We start from the raw sequence: 22077 nt of genomic DNA, 5'->3' as shown, positions 1-22077 counted from the left end.
CTTCCCAGAAGAGATGATGCTGTTCTAGCTGCAAAGGGTGAACCAACGTCATATTGAACCCTATGGATTAGGAATGGGATGTCACTTAAACTCATATGTGAGTCAAGTATTATATTTGTAAGGCATACAGAATCATTATTAAATTGTCATGCTGAACCTAATTATAACATTTTAAGATGACTTTTATAACACATGACAAATTCCAGGTCCCCAGTATTGCAAATGTTTGCATCCAATCTCTTACGCAGCTAATCCTGGATACCACCTAGTGGCTTTATGGCAGAAGTGCAAGCGTGCTTTCACCCAGACTTCCTCACACATGGAGTGTGTAGTCCTCCTCAGCCACTATTGGTTACTAATAACAAAGCTCTCACCTCTAAAAACGACCTCATTATTCTGTGGTGTTTTCAAACACCACTTGAGTGACGGCAGTTCATTTTTGATCAGTAGAACTTCTTCGCGAGGTGACGTACACTGTTATTGACATTATTATTCGTTTGTTTTTGAAGTGATGAATGAAGAACGTGCCGCTTGTCTTTGTTGGGCCTCGTTAGTTCCTGCTAACTGCTGATTGGCTGAATCGTAGCCTCCATGCCCTGCAGATGAGACTTGCTGCATGAATCCAGATACGTCTGGCAAAATCAGTATTTTTTAATATTTAAAATAACGCAGAATGACAACCACGCATTGTTTCCCATTTTATTGAACACAAGAATTTTGGACAGAATGTCAAAATGTTTTTTTCAGTTAGTATATACACCAGTGACATTGAGGAGAGAGGTGGAACCATTCATTGGTTGACTTTGTAAAAACTTGTATACAAGAGTGAGAAAGCCCCTGTAGCTGATGGTGGATGGTTGGATGGATGTGGAGAGGAAGGAATTTGGAGGGGGGAGCTGTGATGGATGGATGGAGGGAGCGAGTGGGAGGGTGAGTCATCTCTCGTCCAAACGAGAGCGTTAGCTACACACTTGTTTGTTTGGCTCAGACGATGAGCTGTCAGAAAGAATCTTTCTGTGTTTTTGATGTTGAATTTTTCTTTTTTTTGTTATCTCCAAAATGCTGGAATGGCGGGGAGGCGGTGCTAAGCTCACCCGCATGTAAACTCCCTTAGAAATTTGGTCCCACATTAGACGGCAGTTGAATGCACGTGTCAAAAGCCATAGCAGTCTCCAGTACTTTTGTCCTTCAACGTATTCGATGAGGAAAAACCCGTGATGGGATTTTTGTGACATCGCGAGGAATGTTTCGTGTACCTTTGGGCAGAGTGCTGGGACAAGCCCGTCTGGTGTCATCATAACCCACATTCCTGACAAAACAACCCTAATGCCTTTTGTGTAAAGGAAGAAAAGCAAAACCAGACCAAACCAAAGTGACAATATGAACTGACCACATTTGACAGAACATTCAGAGATCCATATACAACAAAGAAAGCCTTTGTCACTGTTGTTCATTTAACAATTTACTGGCAAAACGTGACACCAATAACATCTAGTTTAAAATACATTGCATGCTCTTTTCAGACTTAACAATAGTCGTTATTGATAGGGTCATGTTTTAGATCGGCCCACAGCACTGCGAGTGATGCAGGGTGGCGTTGGGTAGCTCGGCCAGTCGAGGTGAAGTAAACCAGAGAGGGCAGCTCTCACGATGGGATGGGGGAGTGAAACGGTGAAGTCGAAAGGTGAACGTATGGTCCAATTTAGCATCAGTGCAAAGAGACAAGTGGCAAAAAGTCTCGCGTTTGTGGATTCAAGTGAGCACACCCGTCAGCACTCGCAGACCCCGCAATCATGTGACCAAGTGGCACACTTTGAAAAGAAGCTATTTTCACAGTTTACAGACCTGAACCATTCCACGTGTCTTCTCACTAGACCTCCAAAGGCAAGGACGGGTCTCTAACCTCGAGCCACGGCTGCTCTCTCAGTCCGACGCTAATCCACTCAGACTACAGGCCCGCTTTAGAGAGGCTGTTTATGTTGAAGGCACCTTCTCCTTTGTATCTTTGAGGTTCTTTTTTTTCTCCTTTCCTGCCCATATTGTCTGTTTCATTACTGTCATTATTGTTTTTGTCATTGTAAATGTTTAAATTTTATCTTACCAAGATGGAACATTATCTGAACTAATAGCTACACCTTTCACAACCTATGGATATTTGTTTCAAGTCTATGACAAAGTACACGTTGTATTCACACTAGGATATTCACGCATTCACAGTGCACAAGCTCGCAGCCTAAAGAATGGAAAACACAGTACAAATCAAATATCAAGTGGACATTTCGGACTCTTCCCTTTCCTCACTGGAGTTCTATGGCTTAAATAAAAAAATATATAAATTTGGCCATTCATTTCTTAATGCATAAAAATTATTTAAAACCTGAAACGTCTTTTTTTTTCCTTCTTTGCTAATATTTAAATGAGAATTGGTTGCTGCAGTTGCCCATTGGAGGCACTGTTTGTCAATTATCCAATCAGAAGCCGCCAGCTCGGGCCTGAATGGTGGCACACCTTGCGCAGCTGTGACATCATTCGTGTTGTTGTGCAGAGCAGGAAGGCAAGAGCTGTGTGTTCATGAGGGAAAAATCAAAGTAAACAAAGCAAAACCCATGGCCATAACAAACACAATAATGAAGAGAATTATGAGAAACACATGTGAAGCAAGCATGCGAACGATCTACTTCTAGCCCTCAAAAAGAAACAGTGAACAAACTGACAAAATAAAAGGCAGTTACTTTTATACATTATTTAAACACATGTTAAAAAAAAGTTCTCCCAAAATTCATACATAGAGGAAAAATAATGAATACAGCAATACTGCATGTAATAAAGCATTACACAACATGAAGGAGCATAGGTCAAGACATGGTGTACACACGTGTATGGTTGTGTGTGGGTGGGTGGTGTGTGTGTGTGTGTGTGCACAACATAAAGGCATTATTGAGGAGTAAAGCTAGAGTTTCCCATTGCTAAGTATTCCCACCAATATTAAGGTTCTGTCCCAAGTTGTGACAGAGATCGCAGTGAGCTTACAGAGAATGTCAGCTAGAGGGCGCTAAACATAAAGGCAGGCTCCTTCCCTCTGTATCTGAGAGACACGGAGCAAGTGAGACTGTACGATGCCAAAAAAAAAAAACCCAAAAACAAACAAACAAAACAAAAAATCCCAGGCATGTGCACGAGTTCTTTAGGCGTTCTATACATCTACAAACTCATCTTTTGTTGGGCAAACTCAGAGGAGACACAGAAGAACGGAAACCCTTTTGAAGTGAGACACGGCGAGACGTCCCGGTGTGGCGGAGACTCATGCCTTGCTCTCGTTGCCGTTTGTCTGCGGGGCTTCGTTGGGGACCGTCTTCACTTCAGCCACAGATTCCTTCACCTCTGTCTCTCCCCCTGTAATCTTCTCATCTAGGACAGTCTTACCGCTGAGGGAGAGAGAGAGAGAGAGGGAGGGAGGGAGGGAAGGAGGGGGGAGAGAGAGAGAGGGAGGGAGGGGGCGAGGGGAGAGAGAGAGCATTTTATCAGTCATACCTCCTGGCGTTGGGCACCGAGGCATGGTCTGCTGTCTTCATAAGTCTACGGAGCTGTCGTAGGACTTTGGTGTGGGGGAGATTCGTTCTACTGGAACCAATGTATTTCACACATAACAGGATGTGAATGGTTGCCTTATCGTGACATCAGAGATGGACAGTGGACCTTCACGGACCTTTTTATGAGAGCATGTGTCGAGGCACATCAGTGAGATGATGATGCAGAAGACAAGAGACTGGTGCTGGAGCTTACAGGTAGCCAGGGAGCTATAGCAAGATCACATGAGCAGGACATGTCCCACGGGGTGGATTCAAGGCCCTGCCGGCCAGATTCTTCCCCATAAAACTCCACAAATGTTAACCCCCCCGGCATTTATTAAATGGGCAGTAAATCATAGACACATGAAAGGGCTTCTCAGAGGAACTGCTGGAACCACATGGAAAAATATTAAGCAATCCCATCTCCGGAAACCCATCTAGAAATATGGCACGTGTCAATTTAAGATGGACTTTCTCCTCTGACGGGAGAGCGGGCGCTGACTGGACTGGAGAGACAGGTTTTCCCACATGATTTCTCACTGGACCACTTCATTCCCAGCACTGATTGCCAGTATTGGAATTGACCGGTCTTGCATCAGTGTACCAAATTATTTAAAAATAAATAATGAATCATAAAAAATGAATGCCGTGTCTCACAGGGGCCGGGGTTGGGGGGGGGGGGGGGGGGGGGGAATGTGTGTGTGGGGGGGTTGCTAATGGCACGTCTGTGCATGTGTCCTCTCTTCAGCTGGGCTGCTCCTATTTCAGACGGCCTGACCTGTGGAGGGGGCCGCTGTTAGCTGCCGGTCCCTGGTCACGTGACCTGTGGAGGGGGGCCGCTGTTAGCTGCCGGTCCCTGGTCACGTGACCTGTTGAGGGGGCCGCTGTTAGCTGCCGGTCCCTGGTCACGTGACCTGTGGAGGGGGCCGCTGTTAGCTGCCGGTCCCTGGTCACGTGACCTGTTGAGGGGGCCGCTGTTAGCTGCCGGTCCCTGGTCACGGGTGGCTGCTTGGTACGCACACCCAGGAGCAACAGGAGGAGGTGCCAGTGCTGTGGCTCCTTCCAGCTCTCCTGTCTGCTACAGAGGGCTATTGTTGCAGGGAACACGGGGGCGGTGGAGCACAGCCCTCTCTCATTACCATCTACACCATCTACACCATCTCAGCGGTGCGTCACAGTCCCGCTCGAGATACAGTCCTGGCGAGGCTCCAGACGATGGGGGGGGGGGGGGGGTTTAGCAAGAGGACCATAACACACTTCCCGTAGAATGTCCACTCTTAGTGTAGAGGGACACCCCGACTGTAGAGGGACGCCTTAAATAACTGTAGAGGTCCACTCATAGAATAAAGAGACACCCTAACAGAGGGACATCCTTATTGTAGAGGGACATTTTTGCTGTAAAGCGACACAGGGACAGCAGAGACAAAACAGCCAAGTTGGTCATGGCCTATTTACAGCCACACTTATACACTAACATTCAGAACGCACTAAACTCTCATCTCCTAAGACGAGAATACGGCCTGACGGCACTGAAGAGGTGGACGACGTGGAGACAGACAGCAGGAGGAGGAGGGAGAAGCTCCCCCTTGTGGAGCAGCTCGGATTAGACAGCTACAGCCAGCAGGTGGTGGGGGGGGGGGGGGGGGGGTGTGAGGCGGCGTCTATCTGAGCAGAGAGGAGGGAACCTGGGTGAGGAATGTCTGTGTTTAAAAATACCCTCTCCTTCCCTGGCACCGAGTCTGACAGCCCACGTCCTCCCTGAGCTCCAAAAAAGTACCAAAAGAACATGTTTTTACACCGGACTAGTTAGAACCGTGTGTGGTATGCAAATCAGCTGCTCTGTGTGTGTGCACGCAAACACACGCGCGCCTTTGTCGCAGACGCACGCAGACACACACAAACGCACACACACACACCCCGATGAGCAAACTCCGCTCTGATTTACGGCCGCCAAGGTCATAACCGGATTCTGGGCAAACCGACAGTCCAAGGTAACAACCATGTGCGAGTGATCAGAGCACATGAGGAGCTGTGGAGCCTCCTGCAGGAGGTAGGGAGGGAGGTATCTTTCAGCTCAGAACACAGAGCCAGTGAAGCTCTATGCCCAGGCACGCCGGCGCCCCCTGCTGCCCCGGGCGTGCACACGGCTGCCCCCGTAGTGCTCATTAGCACCAAGCTCTGCCTCTTTCGAGTCCCGGTATTCCCCTCAAACACACTTCCTCCCCTACTGCAAAGCACTGGCCCTGCTGTGGGAGATTCCTGCGTGTGGTCAGCTGTTGTTGGGAGATAATGGGAGAATCAATTAGCCCGTCCCTGACCGCAGACTAAACAAACAAAATGGAGCAGAGAGCCAACCAATTTCACACCTTCATAATGCCTTTCGCTTTGAATGGCTGCCATGAGTGATTTTCCCCAGTATTTGTTTGTCCTCAGCATTGTTGCTAAGCGGAGCAGTTTCCCTGAGGAAGGCTGTTCTTCAAGCTCAGGTGAGAGTAGACGAGGCCTGCAGCTACAGGACACACAGGACACAGGACCCTGTAGAGACCCAGGGCCCGCTTTCCTTATGGACCACACCGACAGTGGTGAGAGGGTGACTGAGTGAGTGGATGAGTGAGTGGAGGAAGAGTGAAAAGGGTGGAGACACACGGAAAGGGTGGAGAGTGGTACGCGCGCACACACACACACACGCACACACACACACACACACACACGATGAGAGATTGGAGAGGTGGCCATACTCGTCCTGGCTGGGTGCGGGTGGAGTGCTGGTGGGGTCGGAGGAGGGCGTGCACGGCGCCCCAAACGCCGGACCAGCGTCTGACGACCGCAGGGCGCTTCCGTCTACCTGGGAGTCCGTGGCGGAGGAGCAGGGGGCGGTGCCACTCTGGGTGGGCGTGGCCGGCCCCTCCCCCGACTTGGGGCCATCTGAGGGCTTAGCGCTGTGAGTGCGGGGCGCATCGCTCAGGTCCACCAGCGGGGCAGAGTCGGTGGGGGCCGCCCCGGCGGTGGGGGCACTGGGCGGAGGGGCAGCTTTGGGCTCTGTGCTGGGTGAGAGGGTGGTGCTCTCACTAGCAGGGCTGTCAGTGACCGGCTCGGAGTTAGTGGCTAAAGAGGGGAGTAAGTCCACTATTGTGGCACTGGTGTCAGCAGCATGCCTATGAGGGCGGGGGGCAGATGGGGGAGGGGGGGGTGGGTGGGGGGGGGGGGGTATGGGAGGGGGGCATCAGGAAGAAAATAAGATGGGAAAAGGAGGCCAAGGCATAAATATTCACAGTGAGTGCAACATGCAATTTAAGAATGAAATTTGTTAGTCAGCATCAGACAGTGAGATCAGTGTGATATTCACTACACCACATCCAAGATGAGCGAGTGTGTTAAGTTTTCACGTCCGTAAACCTGAACCTTCGGAGTGTATTAAAGGTGCATCGAGTTGTATCGATGGTATATGCTGCCTGACTGCAAAAGCCACCACCACCGGGCTTCTGCGCTGGCTGGCTCCGTGCGTGTGTGTGTGTGTGTGTGTGTGTGTGTGTGAGAGAGAGAGCCCAGATCCATTGCTACGCTCCGTGCATAATCAGCCGGTGCCTGGCCCGGGTTCTCCTTCACTGACCACACCACTCCAGCCGCTGTTCAGAAGCGAACGCATTAACATCTATTCAGGTCCCTCCCAGTGGTCACCGTTCCTGCAGTGCTGTCATTACGCCCCTATTCTCATAGAGCTATTTCTTTCATAATAAGGACTAATGTGTGCGCGTGATGAGGTCCGGCCCGAGAGCGCCGCCCTGACTCGGCACGCAGGACCGGTGTGTGGGTGTGTGCAGGCGGGTGTGGGACTCACTCCGGGTCAGTGAGCGGGGTCGTCTCGTTGGGTTCGGTGGGGGCTCCTCCCTCGTGGTTGGGGGTGTGCTCCTCCTCCGTCCTCACCTCCACTATGGGCTCCTTCGAGTCGTCCTTCCTGTCGGGGGAAAGACCAGACGGGGACGGTGGTGGACGGGCTTGTGAGACACGTGAGGTGAGGAGGGTGAGGAGAGAGAGGAGGAGTGGGGCAGGGGAGGTGGAGGAGAGAGGGGGAGGTGCTCACGTGAAGGCCGCCTTGCCCTCCTCTATGTCCTTGCCCTTGGCGGCCGGGCCGGACTTGCCGCAGACGTTGACGGCGATACACATGAGGAAGCCGCACTTGTTGAGGAAGTAGCAGGTGATATCCACGCTGAAGAGCAGCAGGAGGAAGACTACGATGAGGATGCCCACGATGGCCCCCGTGCCCAGGCCCGTGCCCCCGCCAGCCGTGTCTTAGGGAGAGAAGACGGCCGAGTCAGGGGATTTTCCGCACAGGCTGTAGTCAGCACCTCACTGGCCCTCACAGGCTCGGTGTGTGTGTGTGTGTGTGTGTGTGTGTGTGTGTGTGTGTGTGTGTGTGTGTGTGTGTGTGGAACGTCTCCGCTGAGATAACGGCGTGTCTCGTCCAATCAGTTTTGATTAAGATGATATATTAGCAGACCATGAACAACAAAAAAAACAAACCAAAACAACACCCTCGAGATATGCGGAGACCGTTACGATGTCACGTTAACAAACACACTTGTCCTGTTTAAGGGCAGTGAGGAGGAAAGTGCCACGCACAAGCGCACACACACATGCACGCTCGACTGCGCACACACACACACACACACACACACACACACACACACACACACAGTATTTTAGTTACACACAGCGTTTCAGAAATAGCGGATGTAGCTGATGGCTTTAGGGCATGAGAACTACAGTGTGAAGGAAACGTCCCCGTGCCCCAGGAGGTCCTGTGGTAGCGATATGGAGGTGAAGCAGCCATGCTCAGTCACCAGGACGCCATTAACTTTCTTTGTGTCAAGCATCCACAGACATTACAAAGAAGGTTATTCTGATCTTGTCTGGAGTGCTCCAAAGATCATACATTGAACCTCCACTGGCATGAGATGATAATCTTAATCTTAAGCACTCAGTGTTCAAGGGCTTCCATTCACTGTAGAGGACCCCAGCACGCACACACACACACACACACACACACACACACACACTTTCACATGCACGGACACTGACAAGCAACAGACTCCAGACCGAGAGACAGCGTCATGTTACATGTTGTAAAGGCAAAATTGGACAGAAGGTAACATAACAGGGCTGTGTTTCCACATGGCAAAACACAGACTACTTACCAGAAATTAAACCACCTACGGTAATACAGTGCCCGACCACTAGAGGCGCTACACACACATGTGCATGTCATTTCATCAGCAGAGCAGCGACCCGTGCAGTCTCAGGTAGCCTAGCAAGCAGGGCGTTTGTCTACAGCCCACGAGATGATGAGTTCAATCCCAGCTCATTCGCCTGTGGCCCTTAGCGCAGAACGTCTCACGCAGTAATCCAGCATGACGGGCAGGCCCATACAAAGCGTCTAAAAACACCAACTTTTTTTTATTAATAGCCCTATAGCAAATGCCCAATCACTGTCTGTTTGAAAAAACAAAAACCCAATCAATATCTGTTTGAAAGAGGGCCATGCACTCATACTCTGGAAGCGTAGCCAATGACTGGGAAGAGAGCGAGGTAGCTATGGGTCTGCACACCAATCAGGAGTTATCAACCTACAGGTGACTCATCAGTAGTCATGACTACGTTGTTAAAACGCTGTCCAATAGATGGCAGGCCTGCTCTAGAGTCCTGAAGGCTACTGCAGAGAGCGAAATGACGGGGAGTGCTCGTTTGCGTCTGGAAACATTTCAAGAGTCGACACACCGCGTGGCCTGTATAGATGACCCGTACAGGGTCAGCGATGTCGCATTTTACACGGTAAATAGGTGTAAGGCAACGGCAAACAGACAAATTGCTTTAACTGCTGCATCCTGCTGCAATTATATTCCCTGGGTGCGTCTGTCCTCGGCTTCTCAATAAGCAACCGCTTCAGGCTCAGCGCAGCCTCTGTGAAGCCCTGTTATCTTCCTGCAGCACATGGCTGTACTTTAGGCAGCCAGGCCCCAGTGCCAGTGAATCAGCACTTTAGGATCAAGGGCCTGGGACACGTCGGGCCGCCTGTGCCCGCACCATGGTGCTGGTTTGGCCGCACGCTTCTCTTTCAGTCTAGGACGTTCTCAAAACCTAGACGCCCCCACCCACCTCCGTCCACTGGCCACTGCTCCATCCTATTGGAACATTCTGCGTTCATCTACACCTCCTGGCCGTATTCATGGTTTCATAGTCGGCTGCCATTTTCTGTCAGGGAACAGGCTAGCACAGCTATGCTGCTAATGGCGTAAACAGAACTGGAATATCATGAATGAGATTGGACAGGCACAGCGATATTCTAATAGTTCAGTCACAGAGTGCAGCGTGTCGTCCTGGGTGCTGAGTGTCGCTAATGAAATGTGCCTTTAATTTAGAACCTTATAAAGACCTTAAATATGTCTAAATGCATCGGGGAGACTGTGAATTATTGATGCACTCAACAGGGTGGCAGAGGGAGAAACGCATTAGAGCCAGGAAGTGGTGTGATTTTCAGCACACCACATCATAACCCACGGCTCCAGGGTGCATGAATTAGAAAGGCATGCATGGCTCCGTTCAAAGCGTGGCGCACTAAAGTCGGTTTGCTTTAACTACTCAAGGCCTTTCTAACCTCCCTTCAGTCTAAAAACTGATACAAATTCAGTGAGATCCACACTAAGAAACATGGCAGGTACAACATGGGATATGTAAAACTACATAGTGAATTTTTAAAGTCATAATCACGGTTTGTAAACCCATTCATCTTCGCATTTTTCAAATTTGTAATATATAGCAGTTTCTCAAGGATTTAGCGTTTAAAAAGCCTTTCATTTCTCAAGGATTTAGCATTTAAAAAGCCTTACATTTCCTAATATTGCTACTTCACCCACTGTGAGCCAAGGTCATCAAGGTGTTGATGCCATGTTTTACAAAAATTATTTATGGTACTTCAGGGCCGTGTCTCTGAATGCCAGGAGTCCTATGCGCTCCGAAGTTCATCCTTTAACAGTTTAGAGAGTTTCGTGTTGAGGTCAATCAGTCTCTGTTGTCTCTCTGTCTCTGTTCAATGTTAGCGTCTGGAGGGTGAGACCGAGGGACGGCTGACAAACTCGGTTCACTGTCTCAGTGAGGATCAACCTCAGTACACTGTCCCACCACACACACACACACACACACACACACACACACACACACACACACACACACACTCTTTTGCACGCACACACAAACACACACACACTGCTGAGTCAACACAGTGCCCAATGTTTCCCACAGTCATCTCCGTTGTCTCCCCAGATCCCCACACACAGTGCAGAAGTGACACACACAGTGTCAGACGCTGAGAGAGCCATGCAGCGAGATGTTCCGGCCCGCTGAGCACACACGGCTTGTGCGTGTACATTTTTACTAGTGTATCCATGTGAGGCACGTTACAGTAAGGAAGGAAGTTCTGCTGATAAGCATGTAAGCTCGATTGACAATGTAACTAACATTTGAATGACGTATTTGTGTTTATATTAGTTAATTCATGTATGTAACTATGCATAGGTAATTTGCTTCGTTAAGTGTAGTGGTCAGAAAATGTTTGTCAATAAGATGCATGAAAACACACTGCTGAGTCAGTGTGATACAGGAAGATACCATGTATTGGTCAGTTGCAGCACGTGTAACTCACTCTTTGTTAACATACGTGCCAGCTGTACCTACGGAGCCCAATGAGGACATTTATGAACCGTTTAGTCCTACCACGCCCACAAGGGATTCAATGACAACTCCCTTTAGTTCAACGGACAACTCCGTGTCGTCTGAGCGTTTCGAGACGGCGGCGAGCTGCGATGCCGGGCCGCAGTTCTTGTGGCGGTCCACCGATCCGTGCAGGAGGGAGTCCTGGCGGCTGGGCCGTGGCATTGCCGGCAGTGGTGGACAGTGTGTGGAACAAACCCAAACAAAGACCCCCCGACTGGGAGCCTCCAATGAAAGCAGGCGTTTGCCATGTTGAGAAAAATCCTTAATCCTCTCCAGTGCTTTGATACAGAAAAAAAAAACCATTCAGCAAGCAAACAAAAATAGAAAACATGGGGCTACAGCTGAGCACACTGGCAGGGCGGAGCAGGGCCTTGTGTCTCTAATGCATTCTAAACAAGGACAGTGTGGCGCCTACAGAAGAATGAAACACCCAATCAGGTGACTGGCATGTCCACCAGACCTCCAGGGCACACCATTTTATTATTATGTGAATCAATTTGCAAAACAGGAACCAAACACGACTCTGAGACCATTTTAAAACACCCCTCACCAGCTCCAAACATCATACCAAAGTTAGGGGTTATAATACTGCAAAGACTTAATTACATGACTTAATAGACACCTGCCCTGGAAATGCTTGCACATGACCTGGAAATAAAAGACATTTTACCAGACGACACATCCTGGCACATACACCAGCCTCTTTTCAGGACAGTCAGCCGGCCAGCAGGGAATAATTCAGCGAGTGTCACAAACGTGTTCATTTATTACAAATGTTACAGAACTGGAGATATCAGGTTTACACAGACGTCTGTAGGTTTCGTGTTTGGCTTCTGGACAGGGTGTCAAATCAAGTCTTCATCATTAAGCAAAAAAAGTAAAAATAAAACATAAAATTATATATATGACTTTAGATGATTGATGTTGATATAGAATGGCAGAACGCACTTGCCTTTCACATCTGAAGGCTCTGCGGTTGAGTTTGACTTTCAGCACCGTATCAGTGTAGGGATACGCACACTACGGGCCATGTGGAAGTGTGATCACATGATCCCATGCAAGTCTATGATTATTTCTAGCATTATGGCTAGGACTCCAAATCCCATAGTGCTTCCTGCCACTCATCTGATAGCTCATATGACTCATTCACTAAAAAATACTTTTATCTCCTTTTTGTCATTTACCCTTAAAATGGTTATTGCATGAGAACACACTGGTATGTAGTTACAAAAACAAAGCAGAATTAAATCACACTTTTTTGACATTGATAGTATTAGTTTTAAATGCTATCTTTCTTTAGACGAGAAATTAAAAACACAACAAAGTCATCAAAAATCAAGTTGATTTTGTTGTGTGAACAAAAGGAAAAACAAATTATAAAGTAAAAAAGCAAAACAGCATACATTTTTTTTTTCAGAATTATCTAAAATTATGTACATTTTGTCAGAAAACCCATTTCAGTATCCACGCACAGGGCAGGAGCCAGAGGGGCCAACGGGGGCCGAGAAGTGGAAGAAGAATGAGAACAAACATGGACACGAGTGACTCCGGGACACGAGTGACTCCAGGACACTCGTGTCTCAGGGGCACGAGTGACTCCGGGACACGAGTGACTCCAGAACACGAGTGACTCCGGGACACGAGTGACTCCAGGACACTCGTGTCTCAGGGGCACGTGTGACTCCAGGACACTCGTGTCTCAGGGGCACGTGTGACTCCAGGACAGACCCTTGGCCAGTGTGCTCTCACAGTACGCTGAGAACAATGCCAAGAAAAGACAGTGGCCAAACATAGTCTAGATAGGAACAAGACTTTCTACAGTGCTTTGAGAAGTCCATGGTTTGAAAAATATCTTCTCAAACATACAGATGCTGCCTAATTTCAACAGAAAAATTCATGTAAAAGACAAAAAAACATTCAGAATGATACAAGTAGTACGCACTCTGCTTAACCCCATTTACATGAAAGTGATTGGATGGCTTGTTTTTTTTTTTTTTTTTTTTTTTTTTAAGCCAGCAGGAGGATCGAATGGTGCTGAAAATATTGTGTGTGTGTGTGTGTGTGTGGGGGGGGGGGGCAGGTTGGAGACTGGGTCAGACTGGGCTGGGGGCAAGTGCTCCTCTCCTGGGGCAAACTCCGGGTTTATGAGAGCAAGAACACAGTCAGCATGGGCAGCATGAGAGTGAGCAGAGCGTACGTGACACAGGTGCAGCCCAGGGTAGCTGATGTAGCCACACAGCCATGACCACCAGGGCGGCGGCAGAGGGAGACCACAGCGACAGGGCGCACCACCACCACCACCACCACAAACAAACAAACAAACAAACATGAACAATTGGAAAAGAACAAAGGCAAATAATAATGAAAAAAAAAACAGAAAAATAAACAAACAAAAATCCACATATCCAAAAACAGTTTTTAATGGAAAAAAAATTGAAGAAACCCAAATTAAGTATTTGTGTGTAGAAAAATGTGATGATCCAGCAGTGGTCGGATTTCACATATGGATACAGGGGAAAAGGGAGGGGTGGAAGAGGGGGAGACATTTGGAAAATGGGAGAGAAACAGAACAGAGTGAGAAAGAGAAAGAGGGACAGAGAGAGAGAGAGAGAATAGGTCAAATACAGAAACTTAAGTCTGAAGGTTAATTAGAGATTAGAAAGGAATATCAAAAGAAAATTCAAGCAAGTTAGTAAAACCAAAGTAAGAAAAGGCATAGCGTGTTAATAACACTTCAAATGACAGGAACAGCAAAGCAAGCCAGGAGGCAAGGAACTCTACATGGACCATAGGAGGAGGAGACAGGGAGACGCAGACGGACACACATGTACACAAGGTCAGGAAACTGCAGACAATGTCCCTGGTATTGAACCCGATATTCGTTCTGGGACCAATTGCTGTAAAAACTGTCCAAATAATAATAATAATAATAATAATAATAATAATAATAATAATAATTTTTTTTAAACTGATGTTTTAATAAAGTGTAAACACATCTATGAAAACATCTATCATTGTATGGGTCTGTTCACACCAGGGAATGTTGCAGGAAAAAAAAAGAATGAAACCAACAGGTTATGATGCAACATAGTGTAAATGGTGTAAATGGTATGACCGGCATGAGCATTGGAAGGTTACTAAAACTGCTCAGAGTTAGTGTCCATTGTTTTAGAACAGCCTCACTACTGCTGAACAGTAGCTGGGGAGATTTGGATTGGACCGAGATTAGGACGCGAGGAAACTGCGCAGCCAGGGCGGTACACGCCCGCACATTCCACTCCCGATAAGATGTGCGGAACGTAGTGGCTCACAACCTTCATCTCCGCCAAATCCCTCAGAGTCTAACATGACCTTCTGTGAAGTGTCAGGCTGACCCAAGAGACTCAGTCATCGAGGAGTCAGATAAAAGGTTAAGAATTACGCAGACCTCCTCCAGATCCCCCTGTGTTTGACCTCTCTTACTCACCGCAGCCCTGATAGCGACCGAGAACAAGAGGCCTGGTGTGTGTGTGTGTGTGTGTGTGTGTGTGTGTGTGGCGCTCCCTCAGACCTTCTTGACTAAGCCCAGCTGTGAAGGCTGAGGTGCTGCAGATGTTGGGTTAAAAATAAACGTCCTCCACGCCTTTTGAACACCCACATGTTCCACATCGGAGCTAATGACTCCGCAATGTGCAAGTGCGGAGAATGTTCAGCGCACGAGGGGCGGTGGGTGGAGGTGGGAGGTGAGGTCTCTGCACTCGCTCCGTCTGACCCTTCTAAGCCAAGCACTCTGAGATCCAAAGCTCCCGCTGCTATTTATGGGTGCGTCCCACCAAGCGGATGAGAGAAAGCGGGTCCCCGCGCCATGCGCCCGCAGATGCCCGTTAGGTCCTCAGGAAGCATTAACACAGTAATCCTGTAGAAGCATCACCATGCAAGACCAGAGGATGCGTCCCCACTGACGCCAGGGCCACTGTCCAATTAGCCCAGTGTAGACCCCACACAGCAGCGGGGCCTGAACTGGGCAGAACCTTAGCCCCGAGAGAGAGAGAGAGAGAGAGAGAGAGAGAGAGAGAGAGAGAGAGAGAGAGAGAGAGAGAGAGAGAGAGAGAGAAAGAGAGATTGTAAAGAAGGACAGAAAGGACAAAGAGAGGAGAGATTGAGTAAGAGAGAAGACAGTAAAAGAGAGACAGAGAGAGGGAGGAATAGAAACCTGACACCGAGTGGAGAGAGATAGAGAAGGGGGGCCCTTTTCTTGATCTGTGGGGAGGCATCTCAAGTAAGAATGCAAACTACCCCAAAACCACAGGCCTGCAAACAGCACAGAGCAGCCATATTCACAACAGGGGGTGGAGAGTGAGACTCAGTGTGCCGTCACCTCTCAAGTGCCAAATAGAAAATTTCATCTCCACTGATACGATCTGCGGTGGCTTTGAGTGGTTTAATATAGCTGGAGGAGGATGTGCATGGAGGCATGCCAGAGGGGTCCGGTTGGAGGCAGGGCTCCGGAGCGCAGCTGGGTGGTGCTAAGCTGAAGCTTTGGTCTCCAAGCTTGAACCCCCAGCTGCTCTCCAAGCAGCCCTCACTCCCTCCGCTCAGCCACGCTCCACCCACGCTCCACCCACGCTCCACCCCCCCAGCTCCGTCTCGTTAGCCTTAGCTGGGGTCAAACGACCCTTGGGGCTCGTGGCCTTGAAGGTTGTTGCGAGGGGAACCGAGAAAAGACCCCCTGCCAGAGCCTATGGGTTATGGGCTGCTGGCTGTGCTGTTTGGCAGTGACTGCGACATGGGGTGTGGGGAGGGGTGAGGCAGGGGGGTGGGGGGTGTTGGTACCTGGGATGGCGGTGGGTTCTGGAGAGGTCCTGAAGGAGAGGATGCCAGGCTGAGACCGGCCCTGCTGGTTCTCGGCCTCTACGTACACCTCGTACTCCGTGTTCCAGTCCAAACCTCGCAGCACCACGAACTCGCTGACGTTAGGGAGCCGGATCTCGGGCTTCCAATCCGAATGGTGTTTCTGTGAGAACACAGACGTGCACGCAATCACGCGCGAGGTCAGCGCGCACACACACTCGCGTGCGATTGCGCGCGCGGTCAAAACCGCGTTTTCTCTATGTAATAACCTGCAGTTAGATGCGCAGCACAAAAAGCCGCCCACGCGTTCTCATAAAAGAAACATGCGAGTGTGTAAGACACGCCAGGCAGCGGAGTAAATCTTTAATGCGGGGGGGGGAGCATGCTAGCTCACGTCTCACATCACACTCACCGGCCTGAAGCGCACTAGGTAGTGTTTGATGGGCGAGCCCCCGTCGTCCTGCTTGATCCAGTTGACCTTCAGCTCGTTGCCTGTGGACTGCAGTTTGGCCTCTAGTTTTGGAGGGTTGGGCTCCCCTGAGGAGAACGCACGCAGTGAGAACAGAACGGCACCAAGGCCCGCGTACAGCCGGAGCGTCCTAACCCAGGCCCTCGACACGGCTACGGCCAAAACAGGAGGCCAGGCGCTTAGCTCAGCTCGTTCCGGGCTACTCAAACGAGACAGCCTGCCAGGAAGCTTCTGATTAAAAAAGCCCCGATGGGAAACAGATGCTAATGTGCAATTTATGTTTTAACGTTACATTAATTTTAGCGTTAATAATACAATGGTTGCGTGTCAGTTGGCACACAGTGTTTTGAGCTAGGCTAAATGGCAGAGGATGTTATTGATTTTGTTCAAACAAGACATTTATTCAAAAGGTTTTGGAACTGCTGGAGCGGTTTAGCTGGTTTAAGCATCGTAAAATCTGAGCAGAATGGCTGGTAAACGCACTCGTCTTTCACTTTGCTATTGTGGCTCCTACATCTCCACATCATTAACCGTTGGGTAAATTTTATAGCGCCTTCTATGTTTGCTCGTTAGCCACTACACTCTATACAAAGACTGCAATTCTTTTCTGAAAGAAATCAACTTTCCAATTATTACTTTGAAACGATTTTAAAATCAGAAACAGTTTTATACAAGCTGACGTTTTTGTACATTTAGTTAAATATATGCTGAAGTTCTACAGTGTTTCCTAGCTTGGCTATTTGTTACTGATTTTTGAGTCCTACATCTTGTAATGAGCTTTTCATATGGGAGATAAATCCCCTTAAGGTCAGTAGCAGAGGTCCACACTGGATACTGGACACCAGACTGGAGCCAAGTTTAACACTAACACTTAATTTACCATAGCTAGCATGACTGTGTGGAGAACTCAGACTGTTTTACACCACTACGATTGTTGATATGTGGCTCCGTGGCGTCTGGTTGGGGCGGGTCTAACGATGCCTTTGCCTGACCCTATCTCTGAACAGCGAGCATCTGTGAGAGCTCTCAGTTCCTGAAGGGGGACGGGGGCGGGCTTTAATGAGAAGTGGGCGGGGCACCCGAGCGTCTGTGAGCGAAAGCCTCACTGAAATACACTCCCAGGAGGAGCTTGTTATCTTGCCCAGCCCACTGCCCAATGACAGCGCTCATAACTATCCCCTGCTCTTTGATTGGAGGTGCTCCTCCATTACATTACATCTCCGAAACCACAGGGGGCGGGGCATGAGTGTGGGCTGTGTTTGGGATGTTCGCTGTACACCTGTGTCACGAGGGACCTGGGAGGAGACTAAAGGCTTCTTTCATTAATCAATGCAAATAGGGTGTAGTCACATCTGCAAGCCCATTAGGACACAATATGACGCTATACCCACAGAACAGCCACGGCTAGTTTAGGTACACAGCAAAGACAATGAGTGATGTGAGAGACATTGGCCCAAGATATAACTGGAGATCTGGATGCATGTTCTACTGAGATGGAATGAGTGAATCTAATATTCATGACCCTGATGAGAAAAAACATCATGTAGGAGAATGGGGGTGATTATTAATCTTCATAAAACATATCACTATATTTTATGCCTTTAGTCCAAGACACTTAGAATCATTTCAGTCCATCAGTCAGTTAGTTGAAGCATGCATGAAACTAGATCTTAGGTGCTGCTTTAGTTACACTGTCTTGACATTGACCTAAGAGTGACATAGTGGATGGTTTGACGCTGAAATTCAAATAAACCCGAGTTAGGTGTACAGTAAGTACAGTATTTTGGAGCGATGGTACAGTTAAATGGACAGAGATCCAGTCATGAACATCATTCCCAGTTAGGTGAAGGTTTTCCAGACGCCACTAAGGGGAAAAAAACGCGTTGAGGGTTAGAGAGAGGACAGACACATGCACTACCATGCTGCAGCAGGAACACGGTCATCAACTCACACCGCACTCAACCATGATCACCACTATACATGAGCACAACCACCGTCCATGTCTTCACTACGTTTTGCCGGCGTGTCGGGGGGGGGGGGTTCGTTGTGATTGGTTCTCCGTGACTCTGGGTACCGCACGGGGGGTGGGGGGGAGCGCAAGAGGCAGTGTGTGCGGGTGCGAGTGCAGGGCAGCGAAGCCTTTATGCACCAGCACAGAGGAGTCCCGGACAGAGACGGATGGACGGACAGGGCGGGGGACGGGACACGGGCACGGGACACGGGACACAGACAGGCCATGCACGAGGGGAGACCACTAGAGAGCAGAAAGAAAGACGAGACGCAGGCCTGAACAGAAGTGTGTGTAAACGTGCACACATGCAGCAACGGCAGGCGCGTGGTGAGACTGCCAATCTGCAGAGGGTGTGTCGTTACAGAATATTACAGATGGAGCGTGGTCATCTCTTCTCTGAATCATGAGGTGTCGATCGTTATGTTGGCATCATGAAAAGCTTGTTATGATGTGATATTAAAAGGATCAAAAAGATGTTGTTAAGGTGCTGTGCGCTACAGTGCTGGAAAATGAAATTCTGAGTTATTGAATTTTAAGGTAAGCCCCTTTTTTTTTTTACTCTGCCCCAATCGTGAATGCCTGCAATAAGATATGAACAGAACAGAACTGAATGTAGGATTTAAAGAGCAATGCCGGCTACATTCCATACTCAATATCTAATGGAGCAGTAGGTCAGGACACTGGTTCTTTATGAAAGTGGATTATAGCAGAGGCCTGCTGGATCACTTTAAGCAGAGCGATTGTTTTAATGTCAGAATCAAGTGAGCAGCGTAAACCTCTCTGAGAATCGATGGCTCATGAATGAAATGGTGCCTAAATGTAGATGGCAGTGAGAGTCTAACTCATTACTAACATCTCTGCTTTCTGGCTTATTGCGAAATGGACCAAACATGACAAAGAAACAAAAAATTACCTTCTGTTCACCAGCGAGGACGACATCATCAGCACCATGCAAGAGCCACATGACAAAGTCACATGATACGCACGTGCAAGATTGGTTGAAAGGAAAAGTGGGAGGGGATGGGGTCACATGGAAAATACAAAACATTGGAAATAAAATTACACAAACATGGAACAGAAAACACAACAACAGTGTTAACATAAAAAAAACACAAACAGAATGACAAACAAAAGAGAACACAAATTCAAAACATAAGTAATTGTCTAAAACATTAGCGTATGTATACAAACCATGGACATATTATGATCCATAAGGCAGTTTCACAACTTTTAATTCAAAATTCAGAGTTTGGTGAACAGTTATCACAATAATAGGTAGCGCTATTCATTCTATTAACTGGTTTGAGAGCTCACAGTCCAAACTGCCTTATGAATCAGCTTCATTGCAAACAGTATTTTCTCATTAAGTCACAATTGAATCAAACTCTGTCATGACGTTGTTAATTCTGCTTGTGCTCACTGCGTGTTATTTAATGACACACTAAGAGGAGGAGCCAAAGCAGGACCAATGGAGAACAGTAGACAACATAAAACAAACAAACATGTATACAAACAAACAAAAACACACATGATCTAAGGCCATGTGCATATCTGAACATGGGAGCAGGACATGACGCCACGATCGCATGAAGCGTTAGCATGGAGACAAAGCCGGGAGGCCAGCACTGCCACGCCCCCTTTCAAACCCAGCCCACAGGAGGCCACGCCCCATTTAACCCCACACTGCACGCTCGACTCCCAGTATGGGGACACATAGGGAAAGCTGCACCATAACGACCTCACAGAACGACACAGTGCTCATTAAGGGCCCGGAGGGCTTAAGCGATCCAAAGATAAATAAATAAACAAATAAACAAACAATATGTAACTCTCATGATATACAAGTTCATCATGGGTAATATTTACTTTCTGAGTTTCATGTTCGGAAGCAGAATTTTTTTAAGGATAAGTACTCGTGAACCAAAATCTAACTGCAGTACACGACGTAATCTTTCACCCCAGATGCTCTTCTCAGTGGCTCATCTGCACTGAATGGCTTTAAAAGCTCCCCATGGAAAGTTGTAATGGAAATCAGCACAGCAAACTTTTTAAAAATCCCAAGTATGTCGGTTTCAGAACTGCGAGCCTCCCAGGCTAACGGTTCAGTCCTTTAGACAGTGCACATGCTGTTCGAATTACTCAGAATGTTTCAAGTCTTTAGAAAGACCACGAATCTCAGGCTCATCATTTCCTCAAGCAGAGTCCCATGTGTGAGCCAGGACGCTGTCATCCAATAATGCTGTCAAACAGTATGTTATTTATGTATTAACACATTGCACATGCACTATATAAACATTTGTTCAAAGCTGCTTTAATGTGTTCAATTATTGTAAGTCTGGCTTGCTACATTTTTGTAGACTCTCAATTAATTATTAGCAACACACATGCAAACAGTAACACTGATTTCCTTTGTTTCATTTTCATTTGTCCAGCACTTCAGTACAAGCTCCTACAGTTGGCGTTATTTACATCTGAGGGAATTAAAATATTCTTATGATTCATACGCCTCTCATATCATATATGGTTGTTTCATTTTGTATCATCTCTGATTCAGAATTATAGTACGCTTGATTTATATAACATTGGAGGTTTATGTGAAGTGCATTAGGAATTCACATTTTCTGAACGTCTCTGTGACTTCCTGTGTCATGGCACCTGTGTAGCAGCAGCTCCAAGGTCAGGAGCTCCCCTCCTCCCTCTCTCTCTCCATCTCCCCTCCTCCCTCTCTCTCTCTCCATCTCCCCTCCTCCCTCTCTCTCTCTCCATCTCCCCTCCTCCCTCTCTCTCTCTCCATCTCCCCTCCTCCCTCTCTCTCTCCATCTCCCCTCCTCCCTCTCTCTCTCCATCTCCCCTCCTCCCTTTCTCTCTCTCCATCTCCCCTCCTCCCTCTCTCTCTCTCCATCTCCCCTCCTCCCTCTCTCTCTCCATCTCCCCTCCTCCCTCTCTCTCTCCATCTCCCCTCCTCCCTCTCTCTCTCCATCTCCCCTCCTCCCTCTCTCTCTCCATCTCCCCTCCTCCCTCTCTCTCTCTCCATCTCCCCTCCTCCCTCTCTCTCCATCTCCCCTCCTCCCTCTCTCTCTCCATCTCCCCTCCTCCCTCTCTCTCTGCATCTCCCCTCCTCCCTCCCTCTCTCTCCATCTCCCCTCCTCCCTCTCTCTCTCCATCTCCCCTCCTCCCTCTCTCTCTCTCCATCTCCCCTCCTCCCTCTCTCTCTCTCCATCTCCCCTCCTCCCTCTCTCTCCATCTCCCCTCCTCCCTCTCTCTCTCCATCTCCCCTCCTCCCTCTCCCTCTCCATCTCCCCTCCTCCCTCTCTCTCTCCATCTCCCCTCCTCTCTCCCTCTCCATCTCCCCTCCTCCCTCTCCCTCTCCCCTCCTCCCTCCCTCTCTCTCCATCTCCCCTCCTCCCTCTCTCTCTCCATCTCCCCTCCTC

The 22077-nt window shown here is 48.5% G+C and overlaps 1 protein-coding gene across 11 annotated transcripts in view; it reads right to left on the bottom strand.

Moving 5' to 3' along the window:
• Positions 1-685: 685 nt before the first annotated feature.
• Positions 686-22077, bottom strand: part of ncam1a (neural cell adhesion molecule 1a) — a 156137-nt gene continuing 134745 nt past the window's right edge. For 4 of the 11 annotated variants that reach the window (XM_076980760.1, XM_076980762.1, XM_076980761.1 and 1 more), the window contains 6 exons: positions 16579-16703; positions 16149-16329; positions 7651-7858; positions 7408-7524; positions 6308-6724; positions 686-3425 (listed from right to left, as the gene is read on the bottom strand). In XM_076980760.1, the coding sequence (XP_076836875.1) occupies positions 3302-3425; positions 6308-6724; positions 7408-7524; positions 7651-7858; positions 16149-16329; positions 16579-16703 (1172 nt within the window). In that variant the 3' untranslated portion in view covers positions 686-3301. Of the gene's footprint in view, positions 3426-6307; positions 6725-7407; positions 7525-7650; positions 7859-11770; positions 13559-16148; positions 16330-16578; positions 16704-22077 lie in introns of those variants that run through there. The other 7 variants (XM_076980765.1, XM_076980770.1, XM_076980766.1 and 4 more) reach the window with 3 other exon arrangements.

The sequence above is a fragment of the Brachyhypopomus gauderio genome, chromosome 18 (assembly GCF_052324685.1).
Source record: "Brachyhypopomus gauderio isolate BG-103 chromosome 18, BGAUD_0.2, whole genome shotgun sequence".
In the NCBI taxonomy this organism is placed as follows: Eukaryota; Metazoa; Chordata; class Actinopteri; order Gymnotiformes; family Hypopomidae; genus Brachyhypopomus; species Brachyhypopomus gauderio.
This window is presented reverse-complemented; position numbering and strand designations above follow the sequence as displayed.